The sequence below is a fragment of the Erinaceus europaeus genome, chromosome 20 (assembly GCF_950295315.1).
Source record: "Erinaceus europaeus chromosome 20, mEriEur2.1, whole genome shotgun sequence".
NCBI lineage: Eukaryota > Metazoa > Chordata > Mammalia > Eulipotyphla > Erinaceidae > Erinaceus > Erinaceus europaeus.
The window spans coordinates 37,269,971-37,285,392 of record NC_080181.1 but is presented as its reverse complement, the minus strand read 5'-3'; the positions used below and the strand labels follow the sequence as shown (position 1 = coordinate 37,285,392).

Below are 15,422 nucleotides of genomic sequence, written 5' to 3'. Positions count from 1 at the left end.
AGTATTCTCTAATTCCATCCCTTGTGGTTCATTTTCTAACAAAGTCCCAAAACCTAGATATAGACCAGATTCTGTAAGAGAGAGCATATGTTCACACTTATGCATAAACTAGTGCAAAATATATACCTGAAAGCAGAAGTGCACTAGAGTTTGCAGTGAGTACCCCCATAACACTTCCTCTCCACTATTCCAACCTTTGGGTCCATGATTGCTCAACAATTTGTTTGGCTTTGTATGTTAACTCTCTTTTCAGCCACCAGGTTCCAGATGCCACCAGGCTTCCCTGGACTGAAGACCCCACCAATGTGCCCTGGAGCTCTGCTTCCCCAGAGATCCACCCTACTAGGGAAAGACAGAGGCAGACTGGGAGTATGGACCAACCAGTCAACGTCCATGTTCAGCAGGGAAGCAATTACAGAAGCCAGACTTTCTACCTTCTGCAACCCACAACGACCCTGGGTCCATGCTCCCAGAGGCATAGAGAATGGGAAAGCTATCAGGGGAGGGGATGGGATATGGAGATTGGGTGGTGGGAATTGTGTGGAGTTGTACCCCTCCTACCCTATGGTTTTGTTAATTTATCCTTTCTTAAATAAAAAATAAATTAAAAAAAAACCCAAACAATTATATTAAAACAATTAAGCTCTATGACCAAGCAAAAAGGAACCAAGAAAATTTAAAAATGCTTTATTTTGATATCAGTAATTACATTTTCTAAAACTAATATAATTCACATTTGAAGGTGTCAATAACAAATTTATAGCTTATGGTTGGAATTAGAAGTATAAGTAGCCTATGTACATTTCGCATTATTGATACAATTTTGTACACACTATCTTCTAACTCTTCAATAATCTCCCAGAGAAAAATGTAAATTCACCTGTCTTGTCAGTATATATGTTCTTCTTTTGTGGAGCTGGGGCTTGTAATTTTACTACTCCAGATTGCTTTTTCATTCAGAGACAGAGGGAGGGACAGAGATATCACAGCAACAGAGTCTTCTGGTGTCAAAGTGCCTCCCATGTCGTACATGGGTTTTAACCAGGGCCATTTCCTGGGCAAGGTATACAACCTACCTGCTTAGCTAGCTGGCCTAGTATAGACGTTTTTGAAATAAATAGAAAGTGTTCTACATTTCAGTATATGTGGTCGAAACATGTATGCAGAAAAAGTGTGACATTCTTCTTATTCAAGACATTTAACTTTGTTCCATTCCAGCCATGAGTGATAGTGCTAGAGATTCCACTGAAGAAGGAATAAAAACAAGGTTAAAGAAAAAGGTTTATGGGGGTTGGGTGGCAGTGCAGCAGGTTAAGCACAGGTGGCACGAGGCTCAAGGATCCCGGCTCAAGCCCCCAGCTCCCTACCTGCAGGGGAGTCGCTTTCTCTCCCCATCTCTGTCATCTCTACCTCTCTCCATTTCTCTCTGTCCAATCCAACACCGACAACATCAATAACAACAACAATAATGACTACAATAACAATAAAACAACAAGGGCAACAAATGGGGGGAAAAGCAAAAGAAAAAAAAGATTAAAAAAAAGAAAAAGGTTTATATATTTGGAAATATGGAGTAAGGCTTTCGTAAATGCACAACTAAAATATTTTAAAAAATATTTTACAACTTAACTAAAATACGGGTTATTTCTGATACATAATAAAATGATATTTATTAAATACAAATTGAAATAGTAAGACTTATTTCTATTTATGATTATTTTAATTTTGCACAAGGATTCTGATGATTTTGCTAAATAAACCACATTTGGCTCTTATCGTACAAAATCTGAAGTCAGTTCTAAAAAATACAGTGTTGTAACTACCAGGGGATCTTATTTGTATGACCATCAACCAATATAAAAATGAACCAATGCATCAATGTTTATTCTAACACAGTATTAAAAAAAAAGATGGGGCTGGAGAAAGCTCACTGAGTATGTATGTTTTGGAATGTGATGCACAAGTCCCTGCTTCCACACACAAATGTCACTCTTGAGCTCATCACTATCTGCATATGAAGTGATAGGGATGAGATTATTTACCCTGCATATTTTACCCAAAAAAAGCTGCAGAAGGGAGTCAGGCAGTGGAGCAGCAGGTTAAGCGCATGTGTCGCAAAGCGCAAGGACCGGTTTAAGGATCCCGGTTTGAGCCCTCGGCTCCCCACCTGCAGGGGAGTTGCTTCATAAGTGGTGAAGCAGGTCTGCAGGTGTCTATCTTTCTCTCTCCCTCTCTCCATTTCTCTCTGTTCTATCCAACAATGACATCAATAACAACAACAATAATAACCACAACAATGTTAAACAACAAGGGCAACAAAAGGAAAAATAAATAAATAAATATACTAAAAATATTTTTTAAAAAAGTTGCACAAAAGAATACTACTCAGGGAGTTGGGCGGTAGCGCAGCGGGTTAAGCGCACGTGGCGAGAAGCCCAAGGACCGGCATAAGGATCCAGGTTCCAGCCCCCAGCTCCCCACCTGCAGGGGAGTCGCTTCACAAGCGGTGAAGCAGGTCTGCAGGTGTCTATCTTTCTCTCCCCCTGTCTTCCCCATCTGTCTCCATTTCTTTCTCTCCTATCTAACAATGATGACATCAATAACAACAACAATAATAAATACAACAATAAAAAAACAAGGGCAACAAAACGGAAAATAAATAAATATATTAAAAAAAAAAACCCAACCAAACAAAAAAGAATACTACTCAGTTCTTTGTTTCTGCAGATTAAATAACTTTCTTCAAGACTTAACTAAGAGACTATACTCTTCCAGTTTCATGTATTGTGCTATCAGGCCTCACTTCCCAGTGTTAAATGGCAGTGTGAGAGTTTAAAAATTGCTAAAAGAAAAAAAAAGTAACCAAAATCACCCTAATCTTTTGAAAAGGAACATCTACAAAGGCTACATGTGTGAATGAAATCTATTCTTCCATTTACTTGGAACTCACTGGTATAACAAATGGTACAACAGGGGCTGGGCAGTAGCGCACTGGTTTAGGGCACATAGTACAAAGGGTACACTAACTAGAAAGCAAGGTACTTAATTCTCATGCTTTACATTTGAGCACTGCAATTCTTTTTTTTAAATTTATTTTCCTTTTGTTGCCCTTTTTTATTGTTGTTGTAGTTATTATTGTTGTAGTTATTGTTGTCGTTGTTGTTGGATAGGACAGAGAGAAATGGAGAGAGGAGGGGAAGACAGAGAGGGGGAGAGAAAGACAGACACCTGCAGACCTGCTTCACTGCCTGTGAAGTGACTCCCCTGAAAGTGGGGAGCCAGAGGCTCCAACCGGGGTCCTTATGCTGATCCTTGTGCTTTGTAACACGTGCGCTTAACCCACTGCGCCACTGCCTAATTCCCAAGCACTGCAATTCTTTTTTTTTCCTCCAGGGTTATTGTTGGGGCTCAGTGCCTGCACCATGAATCCACTGCTCCTGGAGGCCTTTACCCCCCCCCTCCTTTTGTTGCCCTTGTTGTGGTTATTATTGTTGTTGCTGATGTCGTTTGTTGTTGGATATGACAGAGAAATGGAGAGAGGAGGGGAAGACAGAGACAGGGAGAGAAAGACAGACACCTGCAGATCTGCTTCACCACCTGTGAAGCGACTCCCCTGCAGGTGGGGAGCTGGGGGCTCGAACCAGGGTCCTTACGCAGTCCTTGGCCACGTGCGCTTAACCCGCTGTGCTATCACCTGACTCCTACTACAATTCTTAAATAGCAATTGAAAGCAATGCAAAGGAACTTTTCAGGCTTGGACATGGTAATTAAAAAAGTTCTAATTATTTGTGGGGTTAATACCAAAGTAATAGACACTGACTGAGCTATAAGAAAGTGAGAAAGTAGTAATATGGTATACTTACAATGGGGAAAGGATCCTCTCCGAACAGCTTTATTTAAAATGGTTACAAGAAACATATGGCAGTTTTTAAAGTCAGATTCCATTTTCTCTATAGATTCCATTCTAGGAAAGAAAGTCAATTCCAATTACTTAAGTGCAACACATTTCTATGTATAAAGACCTGGGTTCTAACCTCTGTCCCTGCCTTCAGGGGGAAAGTTTCACAAGTGGTTAAGCAGTGTTGAGGTGCCTTTTTCTTCCCTTCTCTAGTTTTGTCTCTATCAGATCTTCCTATTTCTGTCTCTGTCAGAAAAAAAAGGGGGGCTTGGGTGGTGGCACACCTGGTTGAGTGCACATGTTACAATACACAAGGACCTGGTTCAAGTCCCTGGTCCCCACCTGTAGGGTGAAAGCTTCAAATGTGGTGAAGCAGTGTTGCAGGTGTCTGTTTCCCTTTCTATCACTCCCGCCCCTTTGGCTACCTCTAGCCAATAAATAAAGATAATAAAAGAAAAAAAAAGTAAAAGGGACAAAAGAAAAAAAAAAAGCCACAGGGAACAGAAGTCACAGTGTAGGCACAAGCTCCAAAGCAGTAACACTGGAAGCAAAAAAAGGAGAAAAAAAAAAATTGGATTTTTAAATGTAGTTAAGATTTTTTGGGAAAAGTTAAAAGTTACAAACAGTATATGAAATATCTTGCCCTACTTTGAAGTAAAAGCTGTCAAGTGTCTGAAGGTTCATAGGGATGTATAACTGAAGATTCAGGATGGTACTGGGTCCTGGAACTTGGAAAATGGGGGGGGGGGAACTAGTCTCTTTTCCATTATGTAGTCCTGTGCTTATATTTAAAAAAAATATTTATTAAAAAAATTATTTATTCCCTTCTGTTGCTCTTGTTGTTTTATTGTTGTAGCTATGATTGTTGCTGTTATTGATGTTGTCATTGTTGGGTAGGACAGAGAGAAATGGAGAGTAGAGGAAGACAGAGGGGGAGAGAAAGATAGAGACCTGCAGACCTGCTTCACCATCTGTGAAGCAACTCCCTTTCAGGTGGGGAGCAGAGGGCTCAAACCGGGATCCTTAAGCTGGTCCTTGCACCATGTGCATTTAACCTGCTGTACTACCGCCCGACTACCTATATTTGTATTTTTCAAAGCATATATATTTAAAATAAGGGATACATTAAAAGCATAAAACCCTAAATTTAGTACTTTAAAACATACATAGGAGAGGAGGGTACCACAGGGTGGAACTTTCTTCCCTTTTTTTTGGCCACCAATAGCTACTTCTGCGGTAGCCATTGTGTCTGTACTACTAATCTACCACTCCCGGTGGCCTTTTTTAAAAAAAATTATCTTTTTTCTTTTTATTTTGACAGGACAGAGAGAAATTGAGGGGAGAGAAAGAGAGACACCTGCAGGCCTGCTTCACTGCTCATGAAGTGCTCCCACAGGGTGTAACTTTCTTTTTTTTTTTTTTTTTCCTCCAGGGTTATTGCTGGGCTCGGTACCTGCACCATGAATCCACCACTCCTAGAGGCCATTTTTCCCCCTTTTTGTTGCCCTAGTTGTTGCAGCCTCGTTGCGGTTATTATTGCCATTGTTGACGTTGCTTTGTTGTTGGATAGGACAGAGAGAAATGGAGGGAGGAGGGGAAGACAGAGAGAGAGGGGGAGAGAAAGACAGACACCTGCAGACCTGCTTCACCGTCCGTGAAACAACTCCCCTGCAGGTGGGGAGCTGGGGGCTTGAACCTGGATCCTTACGCCGGTCCCTGCGCTTTGCGCCACGTGTGCTTAACCCACTGCGCCACCGCCCGACCCCCAGGGTGTAGCTTTCTGACCATCTTCACCCCTGGCAGCCCAACTTAGAACCCAGTCTTGCCGTGTTATTTATTTTAAATATTTATTTATTCCCTTTTGTTGCCCTTGTTGTTTTTTATTGTTGTAGTTATTATTGATGTAGTTGTTGGATAGGACAGAGAGAAATGGAGAGAGGGGAAGACAAAAAAGGGGAGAGAAAAATAGATACCTGCAGACCTGCTTCACTGCTTGTGAAGTGATTTCCCTGCAGGTGGGGAGCTAGGGGCTCAAACTGGGGTCCTTTCACTGGTCCTTGTGCTTTGTGCCATGTGTGCTTAATCTGCTGCACTACTGCCTGACTCCCCCTGCTGTGTTATTTAGGAGCAAATCTGAGACATCACAGCTGTTCAATCATATATATTTTGTTCAGTCATATATATTTCAATGCACAGGAGTTCTTTTACAGCACAGCCAGACTAAGAGTATGGATCGACCTGTTCAGTGGGGAAGCAATTACAGAAGCCAGACCTTCAACCTTCTGCATCCCACAATGATCTTGGGTCCATACTCCCAGAGGGTTAAAGAATAGGAAAGCTATCAGGGGAGAGGATGGGATACCGAGGTCTGGTGGTAAGAACTGTGTGAAGTTGTACCCCTCTTACCCTATGGTTTTGTCAGTGTTTCCTTTTTATAAATAAAAAATTAAAAAAAAAATAAAGCACAGCCAGAATGTCTTTTACTTAAAAGTACTTAACTTTCACAACATCAGACAGCTAAATCCCTCAGTTACTGAAATGTCACATTGATTATTTAATGTTGTGCCTCCAGAGTTATTGCTGGGACTCAGTGCCTGCAGTAGTAATCCACTGCTCCTGGAGGCTATTTTTTCCCCCTTTTGTTGCCCTTGTTGTTTATTGTTGTTGTTATTATTGCTGTCTTTGTTGTTGGATAGGACAGAGAGAAATGGAAACAGGAGGGGAAGACAGAGAGGGGAAGACAAAGATTAGACACCTGCAGGCCTGCTTCACCACCTGTGAAGCGACCCCCTCCCCCATGCAAGCGAACCCCCGATGCGTGTGCTTTGCATCATGTGCATTTAACCCACTGTGCCACGGCCCAGCCCCTATTTTATTTTTTAAATTATATTTATTGGAGAGTAAAAGCCACAAATCCAGAGGGAAGGGGTAACAGAGAGGAAGAAAGACAGAGACATCTGCAGCACTGCTGCACCATTTGCAAAGCTTTTCCCCTGCAGGTGGGGACTGGTGGCTCGAACCTGGGAACTTGTGCATCTGTGTATTGTAATGTGTGCTCAATCATGAGCACCACCACCCAGCCCCGATTCTTCTTCTTCTTCTCCTCCCCCCCCTTCCTTCTCCATCTACCTCCAGGGTTCTCTCTGGGCTCAGTGACAGCACTACACATCCACTGCTCCTAGTGGCCTAGTGGCCATTTATTTTATTTTACTTTATTAATTGGATAGGACAGAGAGAAACTGAGAGAGGAGGGGAAGTTAAAGGGGGAAAAAAAGACACCTGCAGACCTGCTTCACCACTTGTGAAACGACCCCCCTGCAGGTGGGGAGCAGGGGCTTGAACTAGGATCCTTGTGTGGGTTCTTGTGCTTTGCACTATGTATGCTTAACCCAATGTGCCACCACCCAGCCCCCGATTCTTCTTTAAGTTTGAATTATAACCAATTTTCATAAATTATAATAGCTGATTTTCTTTTATTTTTCCTTATTATTTAGAGATAGAGAGGCAGAGAGGCCACAGCACTGAAGATTTCCTCCAATTCAGGGCCAGGCTCAAACCTGCCACACATGGTGAAAAGCACAGTGTTCAGTGAGCTATTTTGCAAGTCCAAAAGTTCATGTTTCTCGAAGTCTTTCGAATCCCCCCCCTTTTAAAAAATTTTCAAATGATTTAACATGTTGGAAGAAACTGAAAAAAAAAAATCCAATTTTAACAAAGCATATGTAGTGCAGGTATTATTACTTTAAAAAAAATTAAAAAAAAATTTATTTATTCTTTTGTTGCCCTTGTTCTACTGTTGTAGTTATAGCTGTTGTTATTGATGTCGTCATTGTTGGATAGGACAGAGAGAAATGGAAAGAGGAGGGGAAGACAGAGAGGAGGAGAGAAAGACACCTGCAGACCTGCTTCACCGCCTGTGAAGCGACTCCCCTGCAGGTGGGGAGCCGGGGGCTCGAACCAGGATCCTTATGCTGGTCCTTGCACTTTGTGCCACGTGTGTTTAACCCACTGCGCTACCGCCTGACACCCGGTATTATTACTTTCTCCTCCATTTCACAGTGACATGGAAAGAGACATATGTGTTACATATATTGAGATGACAATAACAAAGTAAAGATGTCTATTTTATTTAAAATCTATGCTTTCCAAATCTGGAAGACACCAGAGGAAGCCAGGCACTGTTGCTCATTCTCTCTCTCTCTTTCTTTTTTAACAGGATAGAGAAAAATTGGGAGGATGGGGAGACAGAGAGAGGGAGATAAAGATAGACAACTGAAGACTGGCTTTACTGCTTATGAAGTGGACTTCTCGCAGGTGGGTAGTGGGGGCTCGAATGTGGGTCCTTGCACTTGGTGATATGTGCGCTTAACTGGGTGCACCACTGCCCCCCCCTTAAAATCAATCTTTTTTTTTTTTCTTTTTTTTACCAGAGCATTGTTCAGTAGGTTTATGGTGGTGCAGGGGATTGAACTCTCAGGCATGAGAGTCTGTTTGCATAACCATTATGCTATCTACCCCCGCCCATCTTTTTTCTTTTTAAAATTCATTTATTTTTAATGACAGAGAGACATACAGAGAAAGATATACACAGAAAGCAACGGGCACTGCAATGGATTATAGTGGTGCTAGGGATTGAACCTGGGACTTTGGAGCCTCAGGCATGAAAGTCTTTTGCATAACCATTATACTGTCTCCCCAGCTTGTTTCTCTTATGTGACAGAAAAAAGGAAAAAAGAAAAGACACTGAGAAGTGGTAGTAGGTGTAGCTGTGACTTAGAAAGGAAGTGAAGGCCCTAGAAAAAAATGGGGGGAGGGGGGATTAAAAATTAATTTTTTAAAATCTTTATTGATTTTGAATAGAGACAGAGAGAAATTGTGAGAAAAGGGGGAATAGTGCGGAAGAGAGACAGAGAGAAACCTGCAGACCTGCTTCACCACTCGTGAAGCTTTCCCCCTGCAGGTGGGGACCAGGGACTTGAACCTGGATTCTTGAGCACTATAATGTGTGCACTTAACCAGGTGCACCACCGCCTGCCCCATCCATCTATCACGTATCTATCTATCTATCTATCTATCTATCTATCTATCTATCTATCTATCTATCTATCTATCTTTTTAACCAGAGCACTGCTCAGCTCTGGCTTATGGCGGTATGGGGGAACTGAACCTGGGACTTTGGTGCCTCAGGCATGAGTCTCTTTGCTCGTATGTATGTATGTATGTATGTATGTATGTATGTATGTATATGTATCTATCATCTATCTATCTATCTATCTATCTATCTATCTATCTATCTATCTATCTATCTACCTATCTAGTTGTAGAATCAGCCCATATCTGTGACCTTGGGAGAACTACTGTAGTTTCCAGTGGAGGGGGTGGGGACACAGAACTCTGGTGGTGGGAACGGTATGGGATTACATCCCTTTTATCTTATAATTTTGTAAATCAATATTCACTAATTAAAGAAAAATAAAATAAAAATCTATGTTTCCTTTTATTTTTATATAAACAAAACACACAAAAGTCCCAGAGCACTGCTCTGCTCTGGTTTATAGTGATGCCAGAGACTGAACCTGGACCTCTGAGCCTGGTATAAATTTCATTTTGCATAAATATTATGCTATCTCCCCAGCAACCTAACAAAGAACAAAACAAGCAAAAAATATGACATATTTTTACTCAGAGTATTTTTGTTAGAGTTATAAATTTGTTAGTTATATTAGCACTACAGTAAACACTCATCTCCTTACTCATTGAATTAAGTAAAAGCTCTTATTCTAACAACCTATCAGACCAACCAACACTTTTACTTCAGGAGAACTGATAGTGGCCTATCACTACATAATTTTATTTTATTTTTTTATTATCTTTATTTATTTATTGAAGAAACAGCCAGAAGTCGAGAGGAAGGAGGAGACGAGAGGGAGAGATAGACATTTGTAGCACTGCTTCACCACTTGCAAAACTTTCCCCCCTGCAGGTGAGGACCATGGGCTCATACCCGGGTCCTTGAGCATAGCAACATGTGTGCTCAACCAGGTGAACCACCACCTGGCCCCTCACTACATAATTTTATAAACAAGGCAGGCACACAAAAAAATTGAGTCGTATGTTCAAGCTAGCAGTAGAGGATGTACTTTAGGTAGGAAAAAAGTTCCACCCCTTTGAGGTTTCTCTTTTTCAAAGTGACAGGAATGAAAAATCATAGCTAACCTAAATACATCTTTGGAAGTTTAGCTAGAATGATGTTCCGAATCTGCTTTAAAATAGTTTAGCAAGTATCAGTAAGGGTGGTGGAAATTATGACAGTCATTGTTTGTAAACTACAGAAGTGGGGTGACTTCTCTCCACTTCTGTGTATGTTTAAAGGTGTCCATAAAAACTGGGAAATGTTATGTATGTACAAACTACTGTATTTACTGTTGAGTATAAAACATTAATCCCCCAATAAGAAAAATTATATGGATGAAAAAAAATAAAGATCTAAGATTATTTGCTGGTTTAAATTGTTAAAGAAAAACTTGATTTTTTTTTTGTTAGTTATCTTTATTGATTGGATAGAGATAGCCAGAAAGCAAGACAGTAGGGGAAGAGAGGGGGGAGAGAGACAGAGAGACACCTACAGCCCTGCTTCATCACTTATGAAGCTTTCCCCCTACAGGTGGGGATTGGGGGCTCAAACCTAGGTCCTTGCACACTGTAAAGTATGCTTAACCAGGTGTGCCACCACCCGGCCCCTCAGATTTTTCCTATTGCTTACTGCTCATAAAATAATTATATGACTCCTTATGCTGCCTAGTGTAGGTAAACAATTCATTCTTTCTGAAATGTAAGTGTGTAAGTGATATGTTACCAAAAAGAAAAAAGTGGTTCTCAGAATGAAATCAGCCAATAGGGAAGTTACAGGTCATGTTTAAAGAAGTAATAAGTCAACACAGTCTCCACAAAACCACGTATTTACCGCCAAGCTCCCAGGCCTGCCTGCCAACCCTCAGCAAACATGAGTGCCAAGTTTAACACCTTCATGATGGCTTCTTTCACAAAGCTGACCTGCAGATCAAAGTAAAAGACAGAACAAAGGCTCTCTAAGGATACTTTAGCAACAACACTGACACTTTTACTTAAGAAACCATGCCTACCTTCTTTGTGTGTGTGTTTTTTGAATAAACTTATCCTTAATTTTTTTTTATTTCTAGTTTTTTTTCTTATAAATTTCCTGAAAACACACACACACATTATTACAATGACTGCCTTTTATGTGTAAGGAAGGGCACAAGGTTACCACAAAAAACACACTTAAGGGACCAGGCAGTAGCACACCTGGTTAAGCCCACGTTATAGTGTGCACGAACCTGGGTTCAAGCCCCTGGTCCCCACCTGTAGAAGGAAAACTTCATGAGTAGGGCTGTAGATGTTTCTCTGTCTGTCTGTCTCTTCTTTTTTTTTTTTTACCAGAGCACTGATCAGCTCTGGTTTATGGTGGTGCAGGGGATTGAACCTAAGACTTTGAAGCCTCAGGCATGACAGTCTGTTTGCATAACCATTATGCTATCTATCCCTGCCCATCTCTCTGTCTCTTTCCCTCTCTGTCTCCCCGTCCCTTCTCAATTTCTCTCTGTCTCTGTTCAATAATAAATGAAAGTAAAAAAAAAAACACATACTTAAGTCGGATGGCATATGTGATTACATGTGTATCGACCCAAGACACATAGACAGACCAACAGATTGTTCCCATTTCTTGGGACAGTTCATTAAACTCCCCAGTGAAATGGGGAAGTAATTCCAGGCCATGAGATCATTTAATTCTGCATAGTCACACTAACCTAGACACACTTGTTGACAACTACTCTACATTGCAAGTTGTTTTACAGTAACTCTGACTGCAGTGCAGAGTGAGTAAAAATTGTCAAAGTAGGCTTCCCCCTGCCCCAATGTGGTGCTTGGGGGGGCAAAGAGATAGTTTGGTCTGTCAGAGCACCAACTGATGTAGATGAAGGCCCAGAGATTACAGTCAAAACATAGCACCATCTTATGACAGAGCTGAACTGTATTCTGGTCCTCGTTCTCATTCCCTCCTCTTAAAAAATATAAAGAATCCAAAATAGGAAACTGGGGAATGTTATGCATGTACAAACTATTGTATTTACTGTTGAATGTAAAACATTAATTCCCCAATAAAGAAATAAATTAAAAAAAAAAGAAAAAAATATAAAGAATCCTTTGAAAAAAAACTAGTACCGGTGTACAACTCCATGGTCTCCTGCCTGTTTGATAATGCTGTGTGGGCTTCCCAGTTCAATTTTCACTCTCTGTATTTTTTTCAGTAGAGAAAGAGACATAAGTAGGCAGAGGGAGAACATCAGTGAATTGTTTTATTCATAAAGTTCCACCCATTTGTGTCCTTAATGCTGTACACAGAGCTCCAAAGGAATGCTAGAGATTGAACCCAGGGTCTCACATAGGGAAAGCATGCTTTCTACTACTGAGCCATAACAGTTTTATTTTTATTTTTTATTATTATCTTTATTTATTGGGTAGAGACAGCCAGAAATCATGTGGGTGACAGAGAGGAAGAGAGATACCTGCAGCACTACTCCACCACTCACAAACCTTTCCTCCTGCAGGTAGATAGCCATAACAGTTCTTTTTTTTTTTTTTAATATTTATTTTCCCTTTTGCTGCCCTTGTTGTTTAACATTGTTGTGGTTACTGATGTCGTTGTTGTTGGATAGGACAGAGAGAAATGGAGAGATGAGGGGAAGACAGAGAGGGGGAGAGAAAGACAGACACCTGCAGACCTGCTTCACTGCCTGTGAAGTGATTCCCCTACAAGTGGGCAGCCAGGGGCTCAACCTGGGATCCTTATGTGGGTTCTTGCGCTTTGCGACACGTGCGCTTAACATGCTATGCCACTGCCTGTCTCCCGCCATAATCGTTCTTATGTGTCTTACTCAGACATAATTTCTAGAAGTGGTACAAATTTGCAAGTTTACTTGATCTGGTCTTTCTGAAAGAATATTCTACAGAGTGGAACCTTAATTAGTATGGAATTCCAAAGAAACAAGACAGCTTTCCTTGGCCAACATTCATGCTATAGTAGCCAAGTCTGTATAAGTACCACGCGCTAACCCATTGCACCACTGGAGCTCAAGTAGCCAAGTCTGTAGGTGACATTTCACATACCTTTTCTCTTAACAAACATCGGTCATGGATGGTTGACAAATATCTATAGTGAATTTTAATCAATTGATCTAAATCCTTGGCTTCCTCAACTTGATGTTGAAACTCCAGTCCTGTACTGTGCAGAATCTTGGAAGAGAAAGATGAAGTTTAGTCAGTAGGTATCTTTGAGAAATTGTGTTTTACACACAAAAGTTTTTGCTGATCTTATCTACTTCTAAATTCATTCATTTAAAAAAAGATTTTATTATTTTAAAAAATATTTATTTATTCCCTTTTGTTGCCCTTATTGTTATATTGTTGTAGTTATTATTGTTGTTGTTATTAATGTCGTTGTTGTTGGATAGGACAGAGAGAAATGGAGAGAGGAGGGGAAGACAGAGAGGGGGAGAGAAAGACACCTGCAGACCTGCTTCACCATTTGTGAAGGGACTCCCCTGCAGGTGGGGAGCCGGGGGCTTGAACCAGGATCCTTATGCTGGTCCTTGCGCTTGGCGCCACGTGCGCTTAACCCACTGTGCTACTGCCCAACTCCCTTATTTATTATTTTTGTAAAATATTTATTTTCCCTTTTTTTTTGCCCTTGTTTTACTGTTGTATTTATTGATGTTGTCGTTGTTGGATAGGAAAGAGAGAAATGGAGAGAAGAGGGGAAGACAGAGAGAGAGAGATATAAAGATAGACACCTGCAGACCTGCTTCACCATCTGTGAAGTGACTCCCCTGCAGGTGGGGAGCCAGGGGCTCAAACCGGGATCCTTACACCGGTCCTTGTGCTTGGTACCATGTGTACTTAACTCACTGTGCTACTGCATGACCCCCTAAAGATTTTATTTATTTATTAATGAAGAAGATAGGAGGAGAGAGAAAGAGCCAGACATCACTCTGGTACAGGTGCTGCCAGGGATTGAACTCAGGACCTCATGCTTGAGAGTCCAACACTTTACCCACTGCACCATCTCCTGGACCACCTAAATTCATTCTTTAATAATTACACTGAAATTTTATAATATCACTCTTTATCCTAGAATGATGGTGGTGATAATTCATTAGAACAATTACCTACAAAGAGTATTTACTGTAGGGTGTGGGGCCAATATATCAGACCACAAAAAAAAAAAAAGCATAGTTTTTAAACAACCTGTATTTTTATAGTAAAATAATTACAACAAATTTATCTATTCTTATGTTTTACTATTTATATATTTGTCTTTATTTTTTAAAAAAATATTTAAAAAAGGAGACATGCCCCACCTGCAGGGGAGTTGCTTCACAAGGCTAAAACTCTGAAGACAACCAATGCAGCCACAGAGAGTAGAGAAGATCACTGTGTACCTAGCATTTCTCAAACTTATGTACTACAATGACAAGAAATGAGGCATTTTTAGGAACTTTAAAACCCAAAACAGATGGGAATCGGGCAGTAGTGCAGCGGGTTAAGCGCACATGGCACAAAGTGCAAGGACCGGCATAAGGATCCTGGTTCAAGCCCCTGGCTCCCCTCGTGCAGGGGAGTTGCTTCACAAATGGTGAAGCAGGTCTTTCTCTCCCCCTCTCCATTTCTTTCTGTCCTATCCAACAATGATGACAACAACAACAATAACTACGACAATAAAACAAGGGCAAAAAAGGGAAAATAAATATATATAAAAAAATTAAAAAGAAACTCAAATAGATACTATCTTCCAATACTACTATTATTCAAGTAACTTCAGAATGAACCACTTGAAAAAATATATTTACGGGAGTTGGGCGGTAGCGCAGCAGCTTAAGCACACGTGGCACAAAGCTCAAGGACCAGAAGAAGGATCCCAGTTCAAGCCCCCGGCTCCCCCCACCTGCAGGGGAGTCGCTTCACAGGCGGTGAAGCAGGTCTGCAGGTGTCTATCTTTCTCTCCCCCTCTCTGTCTTCCCCTCCTCTTTCCATTTCTCTCTGTCCTATCCAACGACGACGACATCAATAACAACAATAATAACAACAAGGGCAACAAAAGGGAATAAATAATTAAAATATATATATATTTACTTATTTTAATAATAGATAGATACCAGAGCACCGATCAGCTCTGACTAATGGTAGTGCTGAGGATTGAGCCTGGGACTTCAAGAGGCAGAGGCATGAAAGGTTTTTATATAAACAGTATGCTGTCATCTCTCTGTCATGCCTGAACTGTCAACATATGAGTAGCTTCTCAGGATCTCTATCCCAGCCCATATGTACTCAAGCATGTAACTGTTCTCAGTTTTCCTGAATAAAATCTAAAAGTCCTGGAAAAAACAAAAACAAACAAAAAACCCAAACCTATTATGCTGTCTCCCCACGCCACAAAACCATGTTTAAG

At 40.9% G+C, this 15,422-nt stretch overlaps 1 protein-coding gene across 1 annotated transcript in view; it reads right to left on the bottom strand.

The window, feature by feature from the left end:
* Positions 1-672: 672 nt before the first annotated feature.
* TUBGCP5 (tubulin gamma complex component 5) overlaps positions 673-15,422 on the bottom strand; it is a 64,889-nt gene continuing 50,139 nt past the window's right edge. The window contains exons 20-23 of the mRNA XM_007533890.3: positions 13,085-13,210; positions 10,863-10,951; positions 3,864-3,964; positions 673-1,245 (exon numbers count right to left, since the gene is read on the bottom strand). Of these exons, the coding sequence (XP_007533952.1) occupies positions 1,199-1,245; positions 3,864-3,964; positions 10,863-10,951; positions 13,085-13,210 (363 nt within the window). The 3' untranslated portion in view covers positions 673-1,198. The remainder of the gene's footprint in view (positions 1,246-3,863; positions 3,965-10,862; positions 10,952-13,084; positions 13,211-15,422) is intronic.